At 38.2% G+C, this 26,348-nt stretch overlaps 1 protein-coding gene and 1 long non-coding RNA gene across 2 annotated transcripts; both read right to left on the reverse strand.

The window, feature by feature from the left end:
* Positions 1-930: 930 nt before the first annotated feature.
* LOC147512604 (histone H3.3) lies at positions 931-1,852 on the reverse strand. Its single transcript, XM_086595628.1, has 4 exons — positions 1,670-1,852; positions 1,507-1,583; positions 1,329-1,419; positions 931-1,231 (listed from the first exon to the last, which is right to left on the reverse strand). The coding sequence occupies exons 1-4, from the start codon at positions 1,739-1,741 to the stop codon at positions 1,061-1,063; spliced, it is 411 nt and encodes a 136-aa protein (XP_086451754.1). The 5' UTR covers positions 1,742-1,852; the 3' UTR covers positions 931-1,060.
* Positions 1,853-9,328: 7,476 nt separating this feature from the next.
* Positions 9,329-13,742, reverse strand: LOC147512605 (uncharacterized). Its single transcript, XR_015217244.1, has 7 exons — positions 12,956-13,742; positions 12,775-12,822; positions 12,476-12,567; positions 11,059-11,309; positions 10,921-10,961; positions 9,530-9,777; positions 9,329-9,451 (listed from the first exon to the last, which is right to left on the reverse strand). It is a non-coding gene; the product is annotated as an uncharacterized LOC147512605 (long non-coding RNA).
* Between the last annotated feature and the right edge of the window lie 12,606 nt (positions 13,743-26,348).

Raw genomic sequence — 26,348 nt, forward strand, 5'->3', positions numbered from 1 at the left:
GATATCTCCGTAATCAAAAAGCAATGTAAACCGACCAGTGGGCGCGCGCCTTATCAACTGAGCAACTAATGGGCGCTCGACTAAACTCTTCTCCTACAATTGCCATTACTACATAATCAGGACTAAATGCGGGGTTTGCTAATAGCACATAATTGTTAATATCTAGGGTTAGTTATTAACAACTGAGCAACACTTCATGTTGCTCAATGTCGGAGTTCCTCTATCAGGGAAGATGAAACAGAACTTCGTGTTTTTGTGCTATTTTTCTGCTGATTATGGGGTTTCTAAATACAATTGATCGACACAACCTGAAATACTATCATTCTGTCTGTCAGATTATTCTATATAGTTAACTCGAACATATTTAGTTCCAAGAAGATCCTATTTTCCAACCAAATGCTGGTTTCACTTTGGCTATCAATTGTCCTCAATCGTCAATCCCCATGCTTGAAAAGAAATATTAAACCTTAGATGCACTTCTAATTACAGCCTCATTAGATGAGCTCCAGAGAACATGCTCATAAGCTAAGAACACATGTCAGATTCAGTCATTTAGTAATCTCAATTCTCAATAGGTGCATATAGAGACAGAAGGTAGAGAATCAGATTTTAACTTTTCAGGTAAGTCGAGGGAAGACCAGAAATATAGCGGGCATTGATATTTCATTTATAGAAAATATTATCATGAACCTTTATGCCATCATAATCTTCATCAGTAAGTCAAAGCCTTTTTCGAAGGCCAACTCGAAACTAAAATAGTGAATTGCGATTATAATATAATCAGAGACAAATGTGGGATTCACCGATAAAACAGCCCTGTGGAGCACACAACAAACCCAAGGTAATAACTGGCGAATGACAAGTTACAGTTGAGTCTCACGTTTTTATGAAGGAATTCAAGCTGGGTAATGTGTATGTAGTTGAGCAACATTAAAGATGGAACATGTAAATTGTGGTATTTAAGAAAGAAATATCAAATTATCTGTTTTTACATTACATCATAATACTTCCATACTAAACTAGAAACTAAACGTTCCTAAAAACTTGACTTGACAATGACTTAAGCACGTTCACCACGAATACGCCTGGCAAGCTGTATGTCTTTCGGCATAATTGTGACACGCTTTGCATGAATTGCACAGAGATTTGTGTCTTCAAATAAACCCACGAGATAAGCTTCTGCAGCCTCTTGTAGTGCTAGCACAGCATGGCTCTGGAATCGTAAATCCGTCTACACACAATAACAAAACCAAATTTTTTTTAAAAAAAAACAACCCTCTCAATGAAATTAACAGTAATAGTTAATTGTGAAGTAACTATTTATTTACCTTGAAGTCCTGTGCAATTTCACGAACCAAACGCTGGAACGGAAGCTTACGGATCAATAACTCAGTACTTTTCTGGTACTTCCTGATTTCACTGTTAATTCATAAAGAAACAAAACAATTAAAGTTAGGGTTTGTTAACTAATTTTCAAAAAGATATAATAATTAAAGAAATTTATACCGAAGTGCAACAGTCCCGGGGCGATAACGATGTGGCTTCTTTACTCCTCCTGTTGTTGGTGCTGATTTCCTTGCAGCCTTCAATTAAAACACTAATTTCAAAACCCTAAATCTTGATTTAAAAAGAAATTTCGAAGAATGAGATGAAAGATTAGTAAACAAACCTTGGTAGCGAGTTGCTTTCTTGGAGCCTTTCCACCAGTTGATTTGCGAGCAGTCTGCTTTGTACGAGCCATTGCTAGAAAACCAAGATTTTTATTTGGTGCGACGAGACGAGAGAATGGAGTCAGGGATGAGAATGATCAAGTTTGTGGGACTATTTATAGACATGTGTTTGAGTGTAACCGTCTCTTTTTCTGACTAGGAAAGAAGCACACGATCCGTGTGCTTGATTCTGATTGGATACAACATAGAAAGGAGGATTGTGATTGGCTGGAGTAGACTGAAGGTGGATCGAGGCGTTGGGTTAACCGAATACCGTAGAAGTGAAGGTGGGTCAAAGTTAAGCCCAGGGCCCACAAGAGAAAAAAACAAATTATCTGAACACGCAGGCGTCCAGTTCATGAAACGTGAATCCGTGAAACGTCAGGATCGGAGTTGTTATTTCTGTTTCATTCCAATAGAAATCAAATTAGCATTATTATTTCATTAGCAAGAAACTCATGTTTCTCTCAAGTTATTTCCTGAACTGCATAAGTTCGGTTCAATGCTGGCATTGCTGATCAAACAACCTAATGCAGGGAACGGCTTACACAGGCACTCAATGGCAGGAAGTCGATCTTGTAAAAAATTGACAGTGAGTAACGAATTTAATAGATGAGTTGCTGCTTCATTTCGAAATCTTTATTCTTGGTTCAGGTCGGCTGGTGCTCAAATCCAACAATAAAGTCAATAACTAAAACAATCCCGGTTCACTTTCTCAAATTTTCTTGCTAAAACAAAAGCAAGTTTTACGATAAATCTCCCTGAGTGCATAATCAGGTCTATAAAAACTATTCGCCAGCTAGAGAACTCATAAAACCTTCCTATCTTTTTCAAAAACAAAACCACAATTTAAATGGACACAGATACCCCGTAACTTAGCTCAGGTTCTCATTTTTTCCTACGTCCTTTTTTCTATTGAAAAATAAAAATAAATAATAAACCCAATACAAATATCTAATTTTTTTCTTGCAAAAAATCTCAAAAAATAAAAATAAAAACTGAAAATGAAGATAAAGTAAAAATACATTTTAATTCGAAATTACTATGTGAAAATCAATTTGGCATAGTCAAATTGTCATGCAAAAGTAAATTTGCACAGTCAATTTGATATAGTCAATTTGCTACGCGAAAATAAATTTACATATCAAAATATTATGCAAAACTAAATTTGCATAGTCAAATTTCTATGCAAAAATAAATTTACATATCGAAATGCTATGCAAAACTAAATTTGCATAGTCAAATTTCTATGCAAAAATAAATTTACATAGTCAACTTGCTATGCAGATTTTTTTGCACATTGAAACGTCCATTTATAAGACCGGAAAAGAAATAAATCAATTGAAAGAAAATCAAATTTTGACGAAAAGTCGAAAACTATTCCACCAGAGAGAAACAAAGAAGAGTGAAAGCAAACATATCTAAATCCACCAGTTGAAAAGATAAATTTGCACTAATCTTTTTCAATACACATGAAGTTGAATTGAAAAAAAATTAAAAATTGATTCCACCCCTCCAATTGGAAGTTAAGACCGTTATTTTTCATTCAAAAAACAAGTTGAAGAGATAAATGAGTTGATTCAAGATCAAATCTTCCAATGAACCAAACTCCTCTACAACATAATCATACGTGATTTTTGAACCGTAAATGAAAATTTTCTAAAAAGACTTTTCAAAATTGAACATAATAGAAGAGAAAGTAAAGAAATTAAATTTATTGAACGACAAACAATGAGTGAAAATGGGGGTTTTTTTTTTCAAAAGCTAAAAAGGGGAGAGAAAAAATAAAAAGATAAACAAAAGAGATCGTGATTTCTTTTTTCTAAAAAATAGGGAGATTATTTAACGCAACATGAATTATAGGGAGGTTATGTGGTGCGGGCCGAACCGGAGGGTTTTTTATGTACCCGGATCAGAATCAGGGAGGTGAGGCCCGTTTCTTGAAAACTAAAGGTACTCGCTAGGAGCACAACCCATTTTGTGTTGGGCAGACACGAAAAAAAAATTACAAATTTGCCATTATCCTAAAAATCATGTTTTGGGTTGGGCAGACCCTAAAACTACATCAAAATAACCTATTGCAACCTCGTCTAGCCCTTCACCATACACCCACTATCACCATTGATTGATTGGGCTGATAGTATTATATTGTCATTCCAACATACTAGCAAACTCTAGTAAAACTAATATATAACACGAGCAGCTCTCTCAAAAGCTGATGCTAAAATCCCGATCATTAGGGGTTTACGGATAATTAAAGTTCTTGGGAAATGCAGAAACAAGGTTGTTTAGGAAGAATTTTTTTTGTCTGTGTCTCGATTCAATTAACAAGTGAGATATTGGATACACTGTCCAGGAAAGCTGTCAAAGGTGCGCTGTTTAACAAGGTTTCAGATATCATGATTTTTAAGAGGTTGATATGAGTGCAAGGAAATGAAGAAAGATAGTGCTGCAAGGATTCCAGGCCCCATAGGCATTGGAGTGATGTTCAATGATCAAGGACACATATTGAGCTCTATCAGCAAGGGGAACCATGTACTGGCGCCTGGCGGGAATAACGATCCATGAGTCTTGAGAAGATAGGTGAGTACCCTATCATCATCAAACCATGTGGTTATCTCCTCTTTACCAGGAGAAGTCAACTTTTCGGCTGAGTGCTTTGGAAACCGTGGTATTAGATTAGGTCCTAACTACTTTTCGAACCCGTCCTATGAACGGGTGCCGTTTTATATTATATTATTTTGAAAAATATTTGCAACTATACAGAGCTATGAGATATAAATATTATATCAATCTTGCAACGTGAAAACCCCACCTATAAAAATAAAGAACCCTTTCGACTTTTTTTTTTGTTTTTTAATAATAGGCGTTTGATCAAAGTTTTTATGAGAATGCCAAATGAGGCGAAAATCATATTGCACCTAGTTGAATAGCTAGGCATTCCCAATCATACGAATAAATATGTGGTAAATATTATTTTAAATGCAAAACTATATTTGTGTAGACATTTCAACTACATATAATACAACTATATTTCGAGATTAGTTCAATACATTTGCATTCAGTTTCTGATTTCCGTTAATTATTTTTTTAGATTAGTTAAATGTTGTTGTATCCAGTTTCCGATTTTTCGTTAATTGTTTCGATGCATTTGCATCCAGTTTCCAATTTTTCATTAATTATTCATTGGGGTTAGTTCGATGTATTTGCATTCAATTTCTGATTTCTTGTTAATTATTTTTTGAGGTTAGTTCAATGCATTTTCATCCAGTTCATGATTTCCCGTTAATTGTTTTTTGAAGTTAGTTCGATGTTCCCATTAATTATTCTTTAAAGTTAGTTCAATACATTTACATTCAGTTTTCGATTTTATATTAATTATTCTTTGAGATTAGTTCAATGCAGTTGCATCAAATTTCCAATTTTCTCGTTAATTATTCTTTGAGGTCATCCTGAAAAATATTATCTTTTGAAATTTGACCATGTATTGACAGTTGAGTTGTCAAAAGTTTGATTTCTTCCTTAGTATAATATAAACTCTTTTGATTAAATACACTTTCAAGTATCTTAAGGTGCATCTCGCTTTCTTGTAGACATAGCTACCTAGTTAAAAGAACTCAAAATCATGTTGTTGTGAAAGAGAAAATGTCGTTCATCATTATTTGTGAAGTTGCTAAGAGAACTCGAGATGGTGCTTTCTATGTACCGGGGAGGTATTGAAAGAAGACTTGTAGAAAGAACACTTAGAAGTTCAAGAATTGGTCGCAGTTTTTTTCTCCTGATTTGAAGATGAGTATATAAAGGAATCTCCTTATTTGAGGAGAGTCTCTCGCTGAAAGAAGACTTGTAGAAAGAATTCGAGAGTATGGGATACTTAGAAGTTCAAGAATTGCTCATGACTTTTTTCTCTCGATTTGAAGATTAGTATATAAAGGAATCTCTTTGTGCCTGTAATATTTATTATTATAGATTAGGAAACTAAATTAGGACTCTTCAAAAGAGAAACATAATTAATTGGGACTCTTACTATTTAATTTTTTTTTCTCACAGGTTGTTTCTCTTTTTTATCGACAGTTATTTCTCCCATTTTTTCTTAATCCTCCTGCCTTAATATTATGGAATATGGATGCTAAAGTGGCAAGAATACTTCCAGATGATCAGCCATGTCAAATTTTGAGTGGACATAAAAATCTTAAATGCTTGGAACGCTCAATTTACACGTTAATCATGCGTTATGGACTCTGCCATTAACGACTTTATTATGCTATCTATATTTGTTGATCCCAGTTCTGCTCATTTAATCCTTCCTTCAATCTTAGTGTTCTTGTTCTCACATTTATTCTACTTCCTTGCCTAATGACTAAGATTTGAGACAGCCTGATCCGTGGGATAAATATGCGCTCTAGGTTATCGAAAAAATGCTAAGAGTTTTCGACAATAGCTAACTAAAAGTAACGAAATCTATAAAGAAGAATAATAAGTCAGGAGAATAGGCTGACTCATGGCTATTTAAAAAGTATAGGGACGCCACCACTTTCCCATTTCATGGGCCCTCTTTGTTAAAGGAGAAAGTTTTGACCACCATTAGTTAAGTAGAATCATCTTAACAAACCCTGCATCACCATTGTTCAAAAACTTGGGCTCATTCTCCAGCTCCTTTCCAAAATGCCTATCAATCTTTGTCAGGAACTCTGAAAACTTGATTCCAATGTGTGAAGTATGTAGTATTGCAGAGTAAAATAAATAAAATGCAAATACCTATGAGTGGAATAGGAGGATGAAGGCCATTACCTTTTTAAATAATGAAATAGAGCGTGGAAAATGTTTGTACGTATTATCTATGATGGTCCAATATCGCTAATTTTCAAAATCAAATTTACATAATAAGTAGAATGACACAGAACCTTAAGACTTGAATTTGTCTACACAATAAACAAAATTGATAGGAAACATTACAATATGATCACCATTAGATAGACAATTCTTTGTTCAATTGACAAAAAAAAAGTGCAATCCTAAAGACTTGCAACAAAAGTTTCTAAAGTCGTCATTACATTTTCAACCAAAAAAAAACTGCTCCTGACATATTTCTGATTACTGCTACTGCCAGAGGAAAAAACGCCTTTCAACCTTAAGCAAACTTAATATACCTTTGTTGTAGCTTTATATTACATTAAAACAAAATCTTACTGTTATCACTTGTGTTCAAGAACATAGTTTCAATGAAAAGAGCAACAATACCACTCTATTTATTAAAAACATTGAAGGTTCCTTCACGTCAAATGAATTTAAGCTTCCTATGATATTTAAGCATGCTCAAGTCCTCCTTGTATAAGATCCCATAGGATTCCATGATTTGTAAGAATATTGCCTGAAATAAATTTCCATCTGTGTTCATCAACTATTCTCGCCAGTGGTAAAACACTTAAAAAAAAATGCAAAATGTATCATTAATATTAGATTCAACCATTTCCTAAAGAAAAAAAAATGAATTTCTGGGCATCAAACTATGGCCAATTTCACATAGTGGGCAACCAACTTTTTTTGTTAACACTTTGTACATCCAACTTTTCAATTTTAACAATGTGGTGATTCTGTCAGTTTGCCATCCAAATTAACTTAACAGTTACTTATGTGGACATTAACACCAAAAAAAATAAAAAAATACCAGTTTCTGAGATATTTTTTCTCAAACCAATCATAAAAATTGTAAATAGTGAAATATAAAAACACAAAACTAATAAGAGTTTTACTTGGATCTGACATACATTCTCAACAGCTATTAAAATGGGTGTCATCTCAACAGTGAAAATTGTCCAATGACAACGCGATCGCATGTAAAACCTAATAAAAAAAAAAAAAAATGAATTAACCATGAAGAGATAAGAAGACAATGAAGACATCTTACTTGATAGAATAGGAAGACATGATAGGTTGATAGGCATGAATACATGGTGACAAAGAAGAGGTTGATCTTCCCAGAAAAATCAGACCAAGAAAACTCACCTCTTGAACGAATTGATAACTGTATAATAATCCTTTTTTCTACAAAAACCAAAATAATAAATCACTAAAACAACACAAAAAAATGAAAATCATGATGAGATATATCATCAATTACAGTCATCATATCATTACAAAATCTTGAATCAAAGCTGTCAATAGTCCAAAATATTTTCGAATACAATGAGATTTCACACCTGGCAAATCTTTCCTCTTGTTAGTTCTTAAAGTTGTGATCAAGAGAGAAGATAAATGATGTTAGTTGAAACTTAGAACTAAATCTCTTCTTCAAACTGTGATGAAAATTTAGGGTGTGATGACGTTTTTTTTTACTTTCTTTTTTTTTTATAGAAGTGAGGAAGGTTTTGGACGGGGAAGAAAGGTTTTTTTATGCGACGAATTGTTTTTTTAGTGTGAGGAAGGTTTTTCCAATTTTGGGAGGTTGTTTCTAAGTTTAGTAAGCAATAAACCAAACAGTAAATTAAACAATGTAGCAGTATAACCAAATTTCAAATGGTATTGGAGAAGAATATTAGACCTGTTACAAACCAAACAATAAATTAAACAACGTAGCAGTATAACCAAATTTCAAATGGTATTGGAGAAGAATATTAGACACATTCTGAGATCAAACAAACTATTTTTTCTAAAATCCATCAAAATAAACAATCTTTTGCCGAGATTTTTTCTCAAACACCGAGAAATGTGAAGATGGGAAGCTAGAAAGCCCCAAATACACCGAATATAATAAAAGCATGAATTGAAGTGTACTTTCATATAAAGAAAAACCCATACAAACTAAAATGGCAATTTTCATATAAAGAAAACCCATTACAAAACCTAAAAAAATAAAAATGAAATGAATGACATAAAGGCATACCTTCAAACACTTGGAGAACTGTCGATATGGTCCATAATCACCACTAATACCAAAATTGACAGTTTTAGGCGTGCTTTCTTTTGGTGTCATGAAGTGGGAGAACGAAAGTTACACTATTTCTCTTGGGACCTTGCATGCTCACCACTAAAAGGAGGAGGATTGGGTATAAAAGATATTCAAATTCAAAATTTTTCCTTGCTAGGCGCGCAAGAAAGCATGGGACCTGATTGAACCAACTTCACTATGGGCACGCCAGATGAAGATGAAATATTAACCTCCTCAAGACTTTATGAGAGCAACAGTACATAGAAGTGCTTCAAAAAGCTGGAAACTCATCCATTACCTTCGAAAACTCATGGCCCTTGGTCTCAATTGGAAAGTAGCTAGGTGATCTATTAGAGTCTGGTTGGATGCTTGGGTGCTTGGGTGCTTGGGTGCTTGGGACACCTTCACCTCTCCCTCTCTTAGATCAACCACATAACTGCAACCTTGATCGGGTTAGTGACTTCATTGACCCTCTTACCAGACAATGGCGATAGGATTTGGTCCGTGCATTTTGGCCATCAGACAATGCTAAGATAATTCTTAGTATTTCTATTTCCTTAGATCTTGAACATGATCGTAGAATTTGGAGTCCGAACAAATACGGAATCTACACCGTCAAATCAGCATATAATAAGATGATGCACAGCCAGTGTGAATTTGATCATCTGCCACACTTACAATAAATGAAACAACAACAACACATACCTTGTTTATTTGAAGCCAATTGTTTATACACTCATAGTGGTATGAGTGCTTGTATGAAAGCACCGTCAAGGTGTCTTCATCTTCATACTCCAACCAGCAAATGACACATCTGTATATTACAACCATAATATCATAATCACATAAAAATTGTCTACTATTGACAACTAAGGACATGTGTTGTGCTTACTGCTTAGCGCTACCATCATGATTGCTTTGAGCCTTATACATTACTGAAGGCAAAGAGGCTATTGTATCTGTAGAAAGTCCTCTGCTTTCAATGCCAACAACTTCACCCAATGCAATCAATTCCTGTAAAGATAGAAGCAGATTATATTATGTAAACCACAGTGAAGCTCCTAATTTATAAAGCAACAACCTGATAAATTGGTCTACCTCATATGACAATTCACATGGATCAACCTCCTCCCACGTGTCCTGAAAACACAAAAAGATATATGATTCAGACATTAATGCAATGCAACCCAGGATTAAAGGGTTTTCACTAAAGATTAATGATACAAATCTACTGTGATATAGCCAAGTAACTAAAAAATGACCACTTAGAGTAGTAAAACAAATGTTATGGTCAGGGTGGTTGGCCTGAGTAGGGAGGCTACCTGAAGTCTATAAACTACATTTTGAGGTACCGGTAAAAACAAAAAAATGATGGCACAATAGGGAAAAATAGAAAAACCACAATAACAACATGACTACGAAATCCAACTAATGCTTTTAATATAGTAAGACAATAGTCAGCTGCGTACGGCTTGTGAGCACAAATACTCTAAACAATGCAAATGTAAAAGTAGCAATGATACTGATTAAAAAACAATTGCAAGGAAAACCATATAACAACAAAATCATACGGTGTTGGTAGAAAAATAAATATTAAGGGCAAAGTTTGCAGTTACATTTGTCTTAGATCACATCATTCGGCTGTTCAGGTGACATATATATCTACCGTGTTGTTACTTGGACATGACGAAGTATTATCAAACTGGGGCTGTTCATTGTCAAAGAGTAATCAGTGATTACTGGGTTTGGCTAATTAATTTCACTTTGTCAGAATAGCATTCATGGAATTTAATCTTTAGTTATTACTTATTAGTATATGTAAGAGTCGGCCCAAATTGAGCCTCTACGCATTTGATTAACTGTTTTCTACTTACTACTCTACTGCGATGAACTTGATGCCTAAATGTTAGCAATGACAGACAGACAAACAACAAACATGTAGTAAAACACACTTAGGTAAAAATAAGACCAAAACAACCAGTCAACCATATAAAAATTGTAGTTGCAGATACCTGAGTTGCAAATACATATTGCAGAATAGAGTGTGTTGACGATAAGATAGTGTTCACCATACAAAGGTAATACAAATTCTAGACATATATCAAGTATAACTTGAGAATTCTATATTTGGAAGTTGTACTAACCACTAAGGGTGAATAATATCAAACTCAATTAAATGTAGCAAAAGTACACATCAGAGCTAATACTTTACTCTACAGCCCACAAACTTATCATGAGTCTTGAATCTCATAATACATCAAAATCAAGGATAAGGAAAATTACTTGAGAGTTATCGTCATTGTCCTCAGTATCATCCGCAATCCCTATATAAAGCAAAAACAAAACAAACCCATAATTAAACAACTACTCAACACCTTCCATTATCATATGCTTATAAAAGGTAAGTCTAGAAACACTCACAACTGGTTATATCATTTACACCAGTAAAAGCCATCAATCTCACAACCAATTATCTCTCCTCAGCATCCTGAAGAGCTCTAGCGAATGCCTCGTCACTACTAAACGCAGACGGATCAAGCTCAACTATTTCTTCATTTTCCTCTTCTTCTAAATTCTCGTGAACATCAAATGCATCTTCCTCTGCATCATGTTCTTGTAGCAGATTTCACACCTATTGAATCTTTTCTCTTGACATGTATATTGAGCCTTGGCTGTAAACATTGGTGGAAATGAATAAAGCTCAGAGATTCACCTTTATTAAATAATGATTTCATTAAAGCCTATAACCATGTGAAAGGAATCTATGACATCATTTTCACCGAGATGAATTTTTGCAAATCTATACAAACCCTTCTTAATTTCACGTGAAAGGCATTCAAAAAGTTATAATGGCCATAGGCCAGGAAAAACATTTTGTTTGCTTTCTACCTGATACCTTACTGTGGCGCTTCATGGTATAATCTGAAGAACAATTGAAGGATAGGAACTTACCTTGGGTGTTAAGGTAGTGTTGAAAAGACTATCTCGTATAGTTGCAATCCCATTAACCCCATTCAGATTTCAAGAGAGTTATATTGCATGTCTAGAATTTTCATGTCGTGGGTGGTCAGCTTATTTGTTTTTGAACCCATTGAAATTATTATTATCCCTATTTAAATAAATATAATTCTACCACAAACTTAATAATTCCTCAAACATAGTGAAAAAGATAAACACAATTTAATGTTTTGTAAGGAAATTTTTCGTACCTGAACTCGGGTATCGAGGTTTGCAACTTATTAGGCTGATGATCGTGATGAAAATCTGTATCAGATTTATAAAAGTGACAAAGGTTTTGGACGGGGAAGAAAGGTTTTTTTTTTTATGATATTTTCTTTTGGGTTTGGGTTTAAGTGTTTAACTCTATGAGATCTACGTAAAATCCCATTTTTCTCTCCACTTTTTTTCGTAATCCCCCTGATTACGTGGATAACATCAGAGAGCTTGAAAAGGGACTGCTATTCCACTCCATGACTTGTTTGGACACGAAAGGAGTTCAAGCTAAGTTAATTCATTCAACTTTAATCACACATATATTACCGAAAGGAAGATACTAAAACTAATCAGACTAAGTTATGGAGAAAAACAATTAGCTAACAATTTAAATAGTGATTCTACAGATAAAGACACCCGTATCACCATTTATTTAAATAATAACAAACCTCATGTGAAAAATTGTTGGATGGTCGTGCAATAAATACAATGTATTTGAGTTGAACCAATAAAGACGATGCACAAAACCATGTTGTATGTAAAATCACTGAACAATATACATACAAATTGCCTATGCTCTAATTCTAGTGGATTCATAGGGTCTTTAGCCATGTAAATTACATACCTTAGATTGTACATCCACTCTATTAGTCCTAATTAAATCAAGATTCGGTGTTAATAGTCCAATGTATTTTCCTCCAGCAATTGTTGTCACACCTGCAATCACTTACTAAGCATTAATTTAATCCTTTCTAATGGCCAATATCCTGATAAAAGGATTGAGAATGAGAAGGTGATCAAAAAGCAGAGACATGAGAAATAACAACAGTTTAATATAGTAACCGATTTTCCTTACCAAAATACAATAACCATTTTCTACTGTGACTAATCATAGGAGAGTTCAATTGATCCAATTGTGATTACCTTAGATAACCCGAATTGCTGGTCCAGTCTTATTTTTATTGAGTGAGACTGCAATGAAAATCTGATTAATCAGTTCAATACAAATACAAACTAAAAAGAAATTTAAATAAATAAATAATCATCGGCATAAGCAGAGGCGGATTGAGAGAAGGCACATGTGTGAGTATGTGACTGAGAACACCTGTTATTTAGAATAGAGACTTGAAGTGAACACTCCTAACTCGTAAGGAGAGGGGTGGTATTGTGTCATCGGGTGGGAGAACTTTGATACCGATACCTGACTTCAAATTCGATACCGATACTGGGGGCGACTTCGATTCCTCCTTGATCTAAATCTCAAACTCCCAAAAACAGCAACACCCAATTTTGATACTGAATAACACCCCAACAAACCGAGATTGATACCAAAGTTTCGATATCGAGACCAACCAACCCAACCCAACTCAACGTAACGCAGTCAACAACCCATTTTCGATATCGATACCAATCAATTCTAACAACTGAAGTTCGATATCAAGCACCCATTTAAACTTTTGATACCGATACAGATAAAAACCTGGGACGACATCAAAAATTTAGACAATACCGATACTGGGGGCGACTTGCCATGGTTGATGTTCAGAAAGACCAAGAAGGATGCCGATACTGATATCAACAGCAGTCCAAACTCCAAAGATGGGATCAATGTAGTAGCAACCTCATTATTTCATAACCGATATCGAGCCGTCAAGATAAGTTTCTTGAACTCCTTAAATTCAGTTTCATTTAAACAACCCCAAATTATTTTTTACAAATTGCAATTCCATTCTATCAATTGATTTATGGGGTTCTTGGTACATGATGTTTAAGGGTTAACACGTTTTTGAAATTTTTGTGATATCGGATGGATTGTGATAGTTGGTTTGAAGAAATAAGTTAAAGATAACCGATATTGGGGTGACATCCTCTTAGCTAATATAGAATGAATGGTAAGTTCTGTTTAATGGCGAAGAGTAAGAGATGGGTTGGCCGTTCTTCTTTGTAGAGAGAAAGATGGGTTTGCATTTTTGTTGCCGGTAAACTTACTTTCATTTGTTGGTCCTCATTTTTAGGAAACATAATTAAGTGGGACTCTTAGTTTTCGCAGTTTTTTTCTCTTGATTTTTCGTAATTAGTATGGACACGTGGACACTCTACCAACGCTTCCTCAATTGAGGAGGGGAGAGCTATAATATATATATAAAGATAATAAGGTTTTTTTTTTTTTTTATGGGTAACTCGGTGATTTCCAAATTTCCTAAATATCAGTCGGGTGAATTCGCAGAGTCGAAAGGTGGTAACTGGTTATCTAGGGTTTCTTTTTGTTCGGATTTGGTCACGGGGTCTGCCCAACACAAAATGGGGTCTGTCAATAATAGGACCCAAACAAAATGAAGCCACCCACCCACACACAGATAACAAAGAGAACCTTGCTAAAGTAATGCACTAACTGCGTGGCATGAAAAGTTAATCTCATTCAGAAATCAAAATCCATGAATTGCAGAAAAGAAAGAAGAAAACTAAAGATACTGTTTCCTAGAGAAAAAGCAACAATAAGTTATGTTTACATTCTACTAGCAAGAATTACAGGGATACGAGATTATGATGTTACCTTATTACAGTGGGATGCATTGCATACAACTCAGCTCAACAATGAAGAAAAACTCTTACCGAAGAGTTATCCCTTGGGTAGGTACAATATAAATCAAGGATTACTAAACCCATAAAGCTAATCAAAGTAGCTGAACTATTTCTTGAACTTTTGTTGCAAAGAAGCTTATGATTTGGACTACATGATTAAGTACAAACAATTGTATGCAACTGAGATGTTACTAGGACAAACGATTTTGATGTTCTCCCAATACACTGGGCACATTGCGTACAAAAGCACATTGCGTATAAATGAGATCACCAATCTGGGAGAGAAAAATGCAAGACCTTGTACTTAAAAATACTGGGTTAAACTGTGGTACCGTGAAATGTTGGTTCATCCAAGTGTTGATTCATTTAGAATTGTTTGAATGATTTGTGTATAAAGTTCATTTCAATGAATTGGACATAAAATAGTAAAAGAATAAACGAATTGAAGAAGATGGAAGAGAAAAAAAATGGATGTTTGATTGAAGTGGACTGAAAGAAGTCTTGTGATCTATGCGAGTTTTCCGATCAGGCACAAGGCAGGACCATCTTGACCTACATGGCTGTAGCTGGTCCTCATTACGGTAAGCTTGGACCTGATCGCTCGGGCTCAAAGAGCTTAATGACTTGTCCCTTCCTGGTCTATTGCTTACTAGCATTTCATTTATCCATGGGACCATCCATTACAGAGCCAAGCCCAAAGATATCTATCATTTCTGTCCAAGCAGTCTTGTAAGTTCACCCGACATACAACCATTCTATTGCTCCCACTTGAGTCAGAAGCCCGCGTTACCAGGCTCAGCATCAGAGAGAAAAAGCATGAATTTATAAAGGGATGAAGATGCTAGTAAGTAGACAGTGTGGGATTAAAAACTCAATATCTCGAACCATGTAATATAATTTGATGATTCCGAATTTCAGTGATCTTTTTACTCCCGCCAGTCTCTCCCATGAAATACTACACTAGCTGATCAGAGACTCCTCCAACTGACAGTAGGACGGACCAAACACTAATGGAAGATTACCTCTAGACCAAACGCTAAAGACAGCATTGTTGGAGGGACCAAAAGCCAATTTCTATGCCAATGTAGTGTAATTGGCAATTTCTATGCCCCACATGGCGACTTCCTTTTGTTCTTAGTTTGACATCAATTGGTTTGTTCTCACTTGTAGACTGTTGTATTTGTGGCCTCTCAGGTACTAAAAGTGTAAGAGCTTCCAGCATTTTAGCTGGTGCAGCGCAACTTGTTTTTTATTGGTAATGCAGCTTTCTTGTTAGCATTTCAGTAGTCTGTCTCAAAATTTGATGAAACATAATCAAATTGTTTTAGAACTGATAGAAGTTAGCCACCAGTTTAAAAAATCTAGTCAGTTTCTAATAAAACACCACTTCTAGCTGTACAACGAGGTGTATGCTAGATATTAAAAGTGTAATTCTAGTTGCACAACGAGGTGCACGTTAGATAGATTTTCATCAATTGGCTCTTTGACTCGAGGAAACCGGTGACTTGCTTGTGTAAATCTGTGGTAAACGACCATTTGAATTTGTTTGTAAGATTGAGTTTCAGTGCACTCTTAAAATCAATGTTCACGGGTCATTCAAGAGCTTGGTCTAAACAGTTCGCGCCTACCTTGCTGCCCACCTTCAGCAATTGCTTGTGTAAAACCTACTACAATCTCCCACCTTTAGCAATTGCTTGTGTAAAACCTACTACAATCTCCTATAACATTATCTTTGTAAAGGTTATATTTGGTTTTACCTTACAGATTCAAGAAAGTGGGGGAGATGATGTGTATATATGGTATTGACCGAGCTCGTATAGACGAATTGCCTACGTATCAAGTTCTCTCCTCTGGTGGGGGGGACTTGAATCAGGTCAGATGTAGTTCCTCATCCTCTTTATATAGGCAAGGGTTTGCGCCTCCGGCTCTCGCGCATCAAGTCAGATCCAGGTCTTCAGGTCACTCGCGCGCCATGATGACGAGTTAAGGACATTTATGGTGAAGTGTGTCTGAAGCTCCGGTCTTGATGATGGCATTTAAAACTTACGTTACCGCCCATTGGTGTGAGCGAGAATCTTGGAGATTGCTGTTCTTTCGAGGCCGTTCGTGTATAGCGAGTTACTATGGAGCGAGCTCATGTGACAAAGACTTCAGGTCGGTTGACTACTGTTTAGTCAGATCGACTACCATAGTTGAGTCGCTATGAAGCGAGCTATGAGGACGAGAATCGAGGGTCGATCTGCATTCACGTCTGTGCTGGACTCGTGCTTGATATTAATTGGATGTGAATATTACTCCCTCACACAACCCCATCTCAGTAGGTCGTTAAGTTTGTGTTATCGATCTGCTGAGAGTATGGAGTTTGTGTGTGCGCACGTGGTACGTGTGATTTGAAAGGCTACAGCTGAGACACCTTGTTTTGCGGGAACACGTGGCACGCTAGATTTAAATAAAATGATTGTGCTTTTTTCGAAAAATGAACCGGTGGGTGGCTTGTGATATACGGTTGGAGAGATGAAGAGTCCTCATTTGCTTCCCTTGAGAACGAGAGCTAAGGTTAGTTTCCGCCATTTTCATTTCTTGCACTTTTCTTTTGTTCGCTTTACTTTTGCTTGGTATCTGGTTTTGGTTTTGGTTTAGTAGTTGTTGTGATTTTGAAGAGAGGAAGGATAATGTCTGATTCTGATGATACCCGTTCTGAGGAGGTTAGGGAGGTTGAGTTGAGTGAGGAGATAGAGGATGTTGGTTCCGAAACTGTGGTCGCGGTGGCGAGAAGTTCTGGTGCATCATCCTCTAGTGCCTCCTCGGGTAGTATATAAGCAAGCTTTAAAAAGTTTTGGTGATTTGAGGTGTGCTTACGGTGTTCTTTGTAATGATATGGAGATTCACAAGCTGGGCGAGGACGCTGACGTTTTTAGTAGCGCATTCGTCCCTCGTGATCATGGTATAGTTATTTGTGAGGGGCAACTGAAAGCGGGGTTGAGGTTGCCATTTTCTCGGTTGACATGTGAGTTTTTAAATTTTTGTGAGAAAGTGCCCTACCAGTTCGTTGGAAACACGTGGCGTTTGCTTAGGGTGTCCGATCTTTTGAATGAGAGTGGAGAATACAACATTGGTGTTATGGATATTGCTGAGCACTTTGTTGTGAAACGATCTAGTGCTAACAACTTCAGCTTACAGGCTTTGACTGGAAAGTCTAGCGTTCTGGATGGAGTTAGTAACAAGCCTTGGGAGAAGAGGCCGTTTCTAATAGTTGGGAATTTTTGCACCTCTGGGTTTAGTGTGGAGACTAGGGTGTGTAATTTCACTGGTATGTGCTAGGTTGTATGGTTTAGCCATGACTTTGTTTTGTATGTTGATGAATTTGTGCTATAACGAACTAACCTTTGACGCTTTTATGTGCAGAGGTTGCTATTGCCAGAAAGAAAGGGTGTAGTGTGATAGAGAGGTTTGCTTGTCTGACTCGTGCTGAGAAGCAAGAGAAGCTGCCTGAAGTGGCCAACTACTTTGTTGAAAGAGTCGGTCGTGGGATCAGGGCGAAGAGGAGGGAACAAAAGAAAAGGTCTAGGGGTGAAGACGTTGTGAGGCTTTCCAGTGATCCAAGTATGAATCGTGAAGATAGTGGGATAGTGAGTATGGAGCAGAGGAAAAGGAATGGCGGTGGGTCTGGGCGACCTGGTGGAGGTGCTGGTGGAAGTGGTAAACGACCTGAGGTGGATAGGTCTACTACTGGTGGAAGGGGGAAAGAACATGAGAGCTTCCCTGTTGATGCTGAGGACATCTCTTTCGTTCCTCGTGAGCGAAAGAGTTCCTTGAAGAGGAAGGCTGACCTGTTTCTAGGGTTGCAAAGGTCACTAGAGCGGCTGAAGTCATCCTTGGTGGCAATTCTGGTGCTGCTAGTGTGGAATGAAATGGTGGGAAGACAGCTTGGTCTTCCCGGTCTAGGATAGACTTTAGCGTTCTGGGTCACGGGGATGTTGGTACTGCTGCTGAGAAGGTGAGGGAGAAGGCTCCTATTGTGAAGGGCGGGAAAGTTGATCTTAGTACTGGTGGTGATGAACTTGAGCGTAACCTTGTTTATGTAAACGAGCGCACTGGCTGGGAGGTGACTATTAAAAGGTCGGACTGTAGTTATAAGTCTGCATCTGTAGCGTCGTGCTTGTTGGAAGGGATTACACTGGACGGTGATCGGCAGGATCTTGATTCAAAGGATCTGGCTGAGAACCTGCGAGCGTTCAACCGGGCTCACTGCTTAGTAAGTGCCTAACTGCGACCTGAAATTGATGCTTTGTTTGTTTGAGCTTTGTTCGTGCTTCTTACCGTGTTTATTTTGCTGCAGATTATAGCTGGGTATCAGAAGATGAAGACTGCTATTCAGTTTGTTGAAATGGAGAAAAATGAACTGGAGAAGCTAATGGACGAGCTCGCCGGTGTTCGAGCGGTGCAGGAAGCTGAACATGCCTAGTTGAACGACCTCAAGGCCCAAGTTGTTAATCTTTCCTTGGAGAGAACGGTTGCAGAGAACTAAGTGACCGAGCTGGAAGGGTAGTTGACTACAGTGAATGACTTTGCTGATAAGTGCAAGAAGGTGGCAATGGAGGCTAAGGAGGCGTACGAGCGAAATTTCACCGAACTAGAGGAGCTGGAGGAAATGCATGAGCAGCTGGGGGTAGAGCATGAACAGCTTAAGGAGGAGTATGCTCATGTGGAAGCGAGCTAGAAGAAGGTCGCTCCCCTCGTAGATGTTGATGCTGCTCTTGCTACGGTACCTGCTGTTATTGTTCCTGTTGGTGATTTGCTTGGGGAGACTGAGGTAGGAATGACCTTTGAAGTCCCTCATGTCGTGACCTCGCTCCAGGTTGCCTCTGGCCCTTCACTGGACCCGCTTCAAGTTGATGAGTTAATCATTTCTTTGTAAGAGTTTACGTTTCTTTGATTGGTTGTAGGCCTGATACATTAGAACTGATAACCTGGGGAAACCTGGGCAGTTCGCTCCTATGATGTGTTTTGAACAAGATTGAATGAACTGGTTTCCTGGATTGTTCTGGGTCGTTCGTTGTGTGATGAATGCTTTCGGCGAAGTTGGTTTTGCGGGACATCCAGCCGATTCGACTAGCGCATCTAACCGGTTCCCGAAGTCCGTTCGTTCGTTTCTTTGCCTTTATGAAATGCATGCTTTTTCTTGTTGCTCTTTTCTTGATGTCTTGAATGCGTTTGTTGATGCTGTTATACTTGCCTATCGTTGAAGAATCCAACTGGTCAGGTGCGTCAAGGCACTGAATCGTTTGAGCTTGATTGAGTGTCATGCTCTTGGGTAGCGTTTTTGCTTAGTCAATTCTAATCGTTGTAAGGATCAAGTAAGGGGCGGGGCTGAGGCTATGTAGCTTGTGAGCTAGAGGGAGCGGGCTGCTCGTAGAGAGCGTGCTCCATCTTAGAGCGTTCTGGTTAGAGAGGACCTTAATTAGCACGTGTGAGTATGTGAACCGTCTGGGAACCAGAAAGGGTAACCTCACTGTTTTATGGAATTTTCAAAAAATGGCGATTCTTTCGGCACGTCAATTAGGGTTTTGGTAAATTTATGGTATGTCTTGGGAAGTGGAATGATTTGCCTTAAATACCTTTTATGTGAGTCTTTAGGGTTACTGGTTCGTCATTTTCCTTAAGCTCTTTGCGAAAGGTCTTGCTCAAGTGCTGCTAACGCTCTTGCCAAAGTACTGTCGAAGCTCTTTCCAAAGTTCTTTAATGCTTCAGGTACGTTTCCGCCCTATGTTCATTGTTCTGCTTTGGTGATATGTATGCTTTGTATGCCTCTTTTGCTGAACGTTGTGTTTGCAGAATGCCTCGAGCAGATGGTGATGACTTTGAATATTTGGTCCCTCCAATGGGTGGGGTGAGGGAGACTTCTCCGCTCATCTTGGAGGAGATTGAATTCTTGCCACGCGTTCACGTGATGTGGGTAAACCGAAAGCGATTGCTTCTGACACGAAGGCCAAGAAGCGTTCTAAAAGTGTGGGTTGGGCTGATTCTGGTTCGTGCAAGCGACCTGGAGCTTTGGTGATCAGGGGCCCGAGCTCTAGGCGTGGGGTCGACCTGGGCTCTCGCATCCGTGCTGTGGCTGGGAAAGGAAAAGTTGTTGCTGGGGAAAGCTTTGGGGCTGATTTAATTTACTGGGGAGCGGGATGGCGACACAGGAAGACCGTTCGCCTATCTTTGGGAAAACGGGGAAGAGGCGAGCAATCAAACGATCTGATTGCAGCCTCGGGTCGGCACCCATAGCTAACTGTCTTCTGGAAGGTATTGTCTTGGATGGTAACAAGGAGATTCTAAAAGACCAAGATTTAGATAAGACTATGGAGACCATGGACATGGCTTGTTATTTGGTAAGCTTTACTATTCTCTGGTCCCTTTTTCTTTTATTGGCGAGAATAACATGTATGTTTTTGTTGTAATTTCTGACTGGGTATCATAAGTTGAAGCATGCGGCCCGAGTTATGGGAAATGTGGAAAATGATGTGGGGAAGATATATAAAGGCGGGCCTGCTGAGTTTGCAACTCGCTCGAGATGCTGAGAGGAAGGAACTAAAAGCTTTGAGGAAAAAACATCAGGACGCTGTCACTGAGAGATCGTTGATGATCAGTTCGATAATCGACTTGCACGAAAAATTGAGTGCAATAACTGAGCACGCTAAGTAATGCAAGTCGATTGCTCGGCAGGCTCAATAGGCATATGACCAAGTGTACGAAGATTATTACACGTTGCTGGAGGAGACGTACTTTGAACTGAAAGAAGAGCGTGAACGTGGGGTTCAAGACGCGGGTGCGCTTGTTGTAATTGGAGATGCTAGTAACGTTTCGTCTACCAGTACTGTCCCTGCTGATTGAAGTCTCGTGCCTGATGAAGATAAACATATTACCACTCCTGATGTGTGATCACTGTTGCAACATTTCTTCTTCTTTGGTGAGGTTTGTTTTTATGTTCTCTCTAATTCCAGAATTTTTAATGGTTGTAAAACAATAGAACTGGTTTCCTGGGCTTGCCTGGGCACTTCGCTTTTTGAAATGGCGGGGCTCAGCCCAGATACATTAAGAGCTGATACCCTAGGGAAACCTGTGCAGTTCGACTTATCTATTGCTTGATTTTTGAGATCTGGATGAACTAGCTTCCACCTGAGTGGCAGTTCGGTAGTTGTTAAAGAACTGGTTTCCTGAGTGTGTCCAGGCAGTTTGAATTTGCACTTATGAAATGCATGAGTACTTTGAAGTATGTTTGTACTCTTGGCTGAATGCTTGTTGCATATATTTTCATAGGAATTTAGCCTAGAAATATATATCCCATTGTCTAGGCAGACATAGGATGCTATGAAGTTTGTGAGCTCGTTTGAGAGTTTTAGCTTAAGCATGCGTGTTGCTCTCAGAGAGCATTCGTTACTATGTTAATCGTAGTAATGTAGGTTTTGAAACATAGCGAGAGCTGTGTAAGCTATGCTGCAGTTAGCTCGGGTGAGCATTTAAGTTCGTTTGAATGCTCTATCCTTGGAGAGTGTTCTTCGCTTGTTTGACCATCGAAGTATAGGTGTCCACCTGGCGAGAAGTGTTAAGGCTAAGTAGCCTATGAACTATGTAGCTCTGAGCTTCAGAGAGCATTTTGTCATTCAGAACGTTTAAGCTTTGGAAAGCGTTTAAGTTCGCTTGAATGTTTTGCCCTTAGAGAGCGTTCTTCGCTTAGTTTACCCTAGAAGTATAGGTCTCCAACTAGCGAGAAGTGTTAATGCTAAGAAGCCTGTGAGCTATGTAGCTCTGAGATCGAGTGAGTGTTTAAATGTGGAGAACGTTTAAGCTCTGTAGAGCGTTTAAGTTCGTTTGAATGCTCTGTCCTTGGAGAGCGTGGGACCGTCGAAGTATAGGTCTCCATCTGGCAAGAAGTGTTAAGGCTAAGTAGCCTGTGAACTATGTAGCTCTGAGCTCGAGTGAGCGTTTAAGTGTGGAAAACGTTTAAGCTCTGTAGAGCATTTTAGTTCAATTGCACGTTCTGCTCCTAGCAAGCGAGCTGTGCGTCGATTTGACAATACTGCGAGATTGCAGTGCATTGATGCAAAATAAAAAGTATGAGTATTAACACTAAGAATAAGAATTCATAAAATGGAATTGTTTATTGATAAAATTTCTTTAGCAAGAAAGTATTCTAAGGACGTGGAAGTGGCTGTCCCTCTTGGGTTTTGATCCAATATGCTCCATTGCCAACGACTCGTTCCACTATATAAGGGTCTTCCCAAGTTGGTGCTAATTTCGAGTCATCCTTGGTCTTTTTCAAGACTAGGTCTCCAGGTTTGAAACTTTGAGGGTTAACTCGTTTGTTGGAAGTCTTCCTCAAGGTTTGCTAGTAGGATGTCACTCGAATGTCTGCTAGGTCGCGTCGTTCTTCGAGTAAATCGACCTCATGAGCGAGAATGGAATCATTCTAACCAGATTCGACGATCTCTGATTGAGTCATTGTAATTGTTAGCTCATTAGGTATGCCGGCATCAGTGTCGTAGCATAATGAGAATGGTGACTCACCTGTACTAGAACGAGCTGTCGTTCTATGAGCCCACATAATGTTTTCTAGTTGCATCGGCCACTGACTTTTGTTCTTTTCAATCTTCTTTTTCAAGTTTTCTAGGATTGCTTTGTTACTAGCTTTCGCTTGACCATTGCTCTGGGCGTACTAGGGAGTGGATAATGAGTGAACGATCTTTCACTTAGCCAAGAATTCTTTCACCGTTTTTCCTTTGAACTGAGAACCATTGTCCATCACCAATGTGTGGGGGAGGCCAAATCTGGTGATGATGTTGGTCCAAATGAAGTTTCTGACATTAGCCTCTTTGACATGTGCCAAGGGAATCGCTTCCACCCATTTGGTGAAGTAGTCTGTTACATCTAGGACGAACCGAAAGCCTGTGCTCTTCTGTGGAATGAATGGACCCATGATGTCCAAGCCCCACATGTGGAATGGCTAAGGGCTGACAATGTTGATTAGTTCCCGAGCTAGCTGAATGATGTTGTGGCCAAATGTTTGACACTTAACGCATTTGAGTATTGATAAGAGCCCAAAACTGTAGTTTTAACCCCTTAACAATAATACTTTTAGACCAATTATGCGAGTAATAAATAAGAGTTAATGCTAATTATGTGCTTTTATGTATTCTAGGCATTAAAGTCAATTATGTGCAGAAATGTGCCACTTTGGCGATATAAAGGAGCAAGGGTTGGTTGCTAAGAAGTTCTGTGATTAAAGGCCAAGATTCAAGGAGAAAAAACCTTTGTAAAGCCCGGTCAGAAGCTGAAAAGTCAGAGTCAATGCGGGCAGAAACATCACACAAAAGTCAGCATAACTTTCGAAGACCGTATCTTTGGACTCAAGCTTTAGAATTAGGCGTACCTTATGTCAAAACGACCGGCTCGGAAAGGGCTTTCTAATGGTCCAAACCTTGACCCAATCAGAGGAGCAAAAGTGAACGAAAAGCCTATTGAGGTCAAAGCCAGCTGAAAAGGGCCCTGTGGACTAAAGAAATTGGGATTTGGGCTTGATTTTTCGGCCCAAAACATGGCTCCTCAGCTCATGCACGAAAATGTGGATCTGGTCTCCTCTATTTCCACACACAAGACTTAGCTCTTAAGTATCAATGAGCTTAGGATAGAAGGTAGCCATTAGAGAATATTTTAGATCTAGTTTTGAGAATTTGTATTAGTTAATTAATTAGTTTTTTCATACCTTGTTTTAGATTAGTTATTTGAATCATTGTTTATCATTAATTAGATAAATAAAATAGTTAGTTCTTGATAATTTCGATTTTGCTATTTAAAATTGCTTAGATCTAATTTCGATTCTTAGTTGTTAATGATTTCTTAGTTGTTAATTTAGATTTGAATTATTGTTTAGTTCAATTTAGTAAAGTTAGAACCTTTATATGATGTCTAGTTTAATTTCATTAGGAAATGATAGTTTAATGAATCAAGGCTAAACCTCCATTAGAGGGGTTTTATGAAGCCTTGATGAAAACTTGATTGTGTAGTGTAGAATCGTTGTAAGAGTCTATTCCACTCTAGAAGGGAGTTGATTCGCCATGAGAATGGGTAGAACTTCCTCACATGCTAGTCATTAGTTGGTAGAGATTGACATGAATGATTAGGGATTAGAATGACCAATTCTTATCGTAAGAACGTAAAAATTGGATTACAACAATCTATGCTAAGTTATTGAGTTGAATTCAAGGTGGAATCAAATTCCCCTAATTATTTATCCATATTTGATTCATCTATATTTAATTACTTTAGTTAATATTAGTATAAGATCAATTGATAGTATTATCTCGTAGTATAAATTCACATCCATAATTATTAGTATAAGATCAATTGAATTTGGTTAAGTCTTGAGAGTTAATAGTGGAACGAATCCGTACTCTATATATATATTGCATGAATCTATATGTGAGAGTAGGAAATAAATAGTTGATACAGTAAGAATAAGGTTAGAGTAATCTAATTGAGTTTTTACGGGTTTTATCAAGTACATACTTCTTGACATCGATCTGCATTCACGACCAGAAGTATCCTTGTGAGATCGCTTTGTGAGCCAGAGAGCGACCTCCTGCGTGGTTACCACATTCTCTCTCGTGAATTTCTGCGAAAATCGTCTGACCTTGTTCTGGGCTTATGCATCTCAGATGTGGTCCTTCAGCCGATTTTCTAAAAAGTTTGTCATTGACGAGGCAGTAGCGACCTGACTGATATTGAACTTGTCTGGCCTTTATGCGATCTTCTGGTGCTTTGCCTAGCTGAATGTAATCTATGATAGGTTGCATCCATGTTTGCCCACTCATCTGACTATCAGAGAGTGGGCATAGGTTGGTAACTTCTAGGGCGTGCTCATTTTGGTAAGAAGGTCGGTCTACTACTTCAATGAGTAGTTTCCTAAGGTCACAGTTCGGTGTTTGGGTTGCGAGGTACACCAAGCTATCAGCGTGGCGATTCTCGTCTCGTAGAAAGTGCTGTATAGTGACTTTTTTGAAAGATGGTAATAATTGATGTACAACTTGAAGATACTTAGAAAGGTTACCTTCTGTGGGGGGGATTTCCCGTCACTGAACAGATGACACATGTATGGGAAATAACCTAAGACTATAGATGTCCAGAATGAGACGAGGACCATCGGATCAGTTCTGTGAGTAAGTGATCTCATGCTCAGCACGAGTGTTTAGTGGACATGTGCCAAGCACATGACTGACCGCCTCAAGCATAACAATTACCCAGTCGTTAGGAACTGATATAGACAGTTCTTGAACAGAAGGAAACTAAAGATGACGATCTTTGATGATAAGGAAGGAATCGTGATGACATATCTTAGGAGTTTCCTTCCGAGATATAATCTTCCCATACATAATGGGACATTATTATCAACAAGGAAACTTACCTCTCGTAAGATATGGTCTAGATTCAGACTTCCATAAGAAGAGAAATCCTAATAGGAAGGCAGAGTCCAAAGATGGAAGAGAACTCACAAGCGGTGAAGACAGCCCTAACCCTAGGACTCTCGTAGCTCTTCCTATATAAACAAAGGGGATTCACTCTTAGGAACTACCCTGAACTCACAATCATCTCATCTTTTCTCTATTCATTTAAAGATTCCAAGATCACAAGGCACATAAGAAGATCAGGGAAAACTCAAAAAATCCCCTACATCTAGTGGCGCCGTCTGTGGGGACAAAAATAGGTAAATATTCGTTTCAGACGATTGATTTAGCCTAAAAACTTTTACTGTTGTGATGGCAGGAGCAAAGAAAACAAAGGGTGGCGCTACCACACGTAGTGCCGCTGTGAGAGAAGAAGAGCATGAGACACCTGAAGGGGGGGACAACGCTGGCCACAATGACGCGAAC

Source organism: Coptis chinensis, chromosome 3, assembly GCF_015680905.1.
Source record: "Coptis chinensis isolate HL-2020 chromosome 3, ASM1568090v1, whole genome shotgun sequence".
In the NCBI taxonomy this organism is placed as follows: Eukaryota; Viridiplantae; Streptophyta; class Magnoliopsida; order Ranunculales; family Ranunculaceae; genus Coptis; species Coptis chinensis.

Excerpts from the sequence above, each read along its gene's own strand:
- LOC147512604 (XM_086595628.1), bottom strand. The coding sequence starts at position 1,741 with ATGGCTCGTACAAAGCAGACTGCTCGCAAATCAACTGGTGGAAAGGCT. Across the intron at positions 1,584-1,669 it reads GAAAGCAACTCGCTACCAAG|GCTGCAAGGAAATCAGCACC; the intron begins GTTTGTTTACTA and ends TTTTAATTGAAG. Across the intron at positions 1,232-1,328 it reads AAATTGCACAGGACTTCAAG|ACGGATTTACGATTCCAGAG; the intron begins GTAAATAAATAG and ends TATTGTGTGTAG.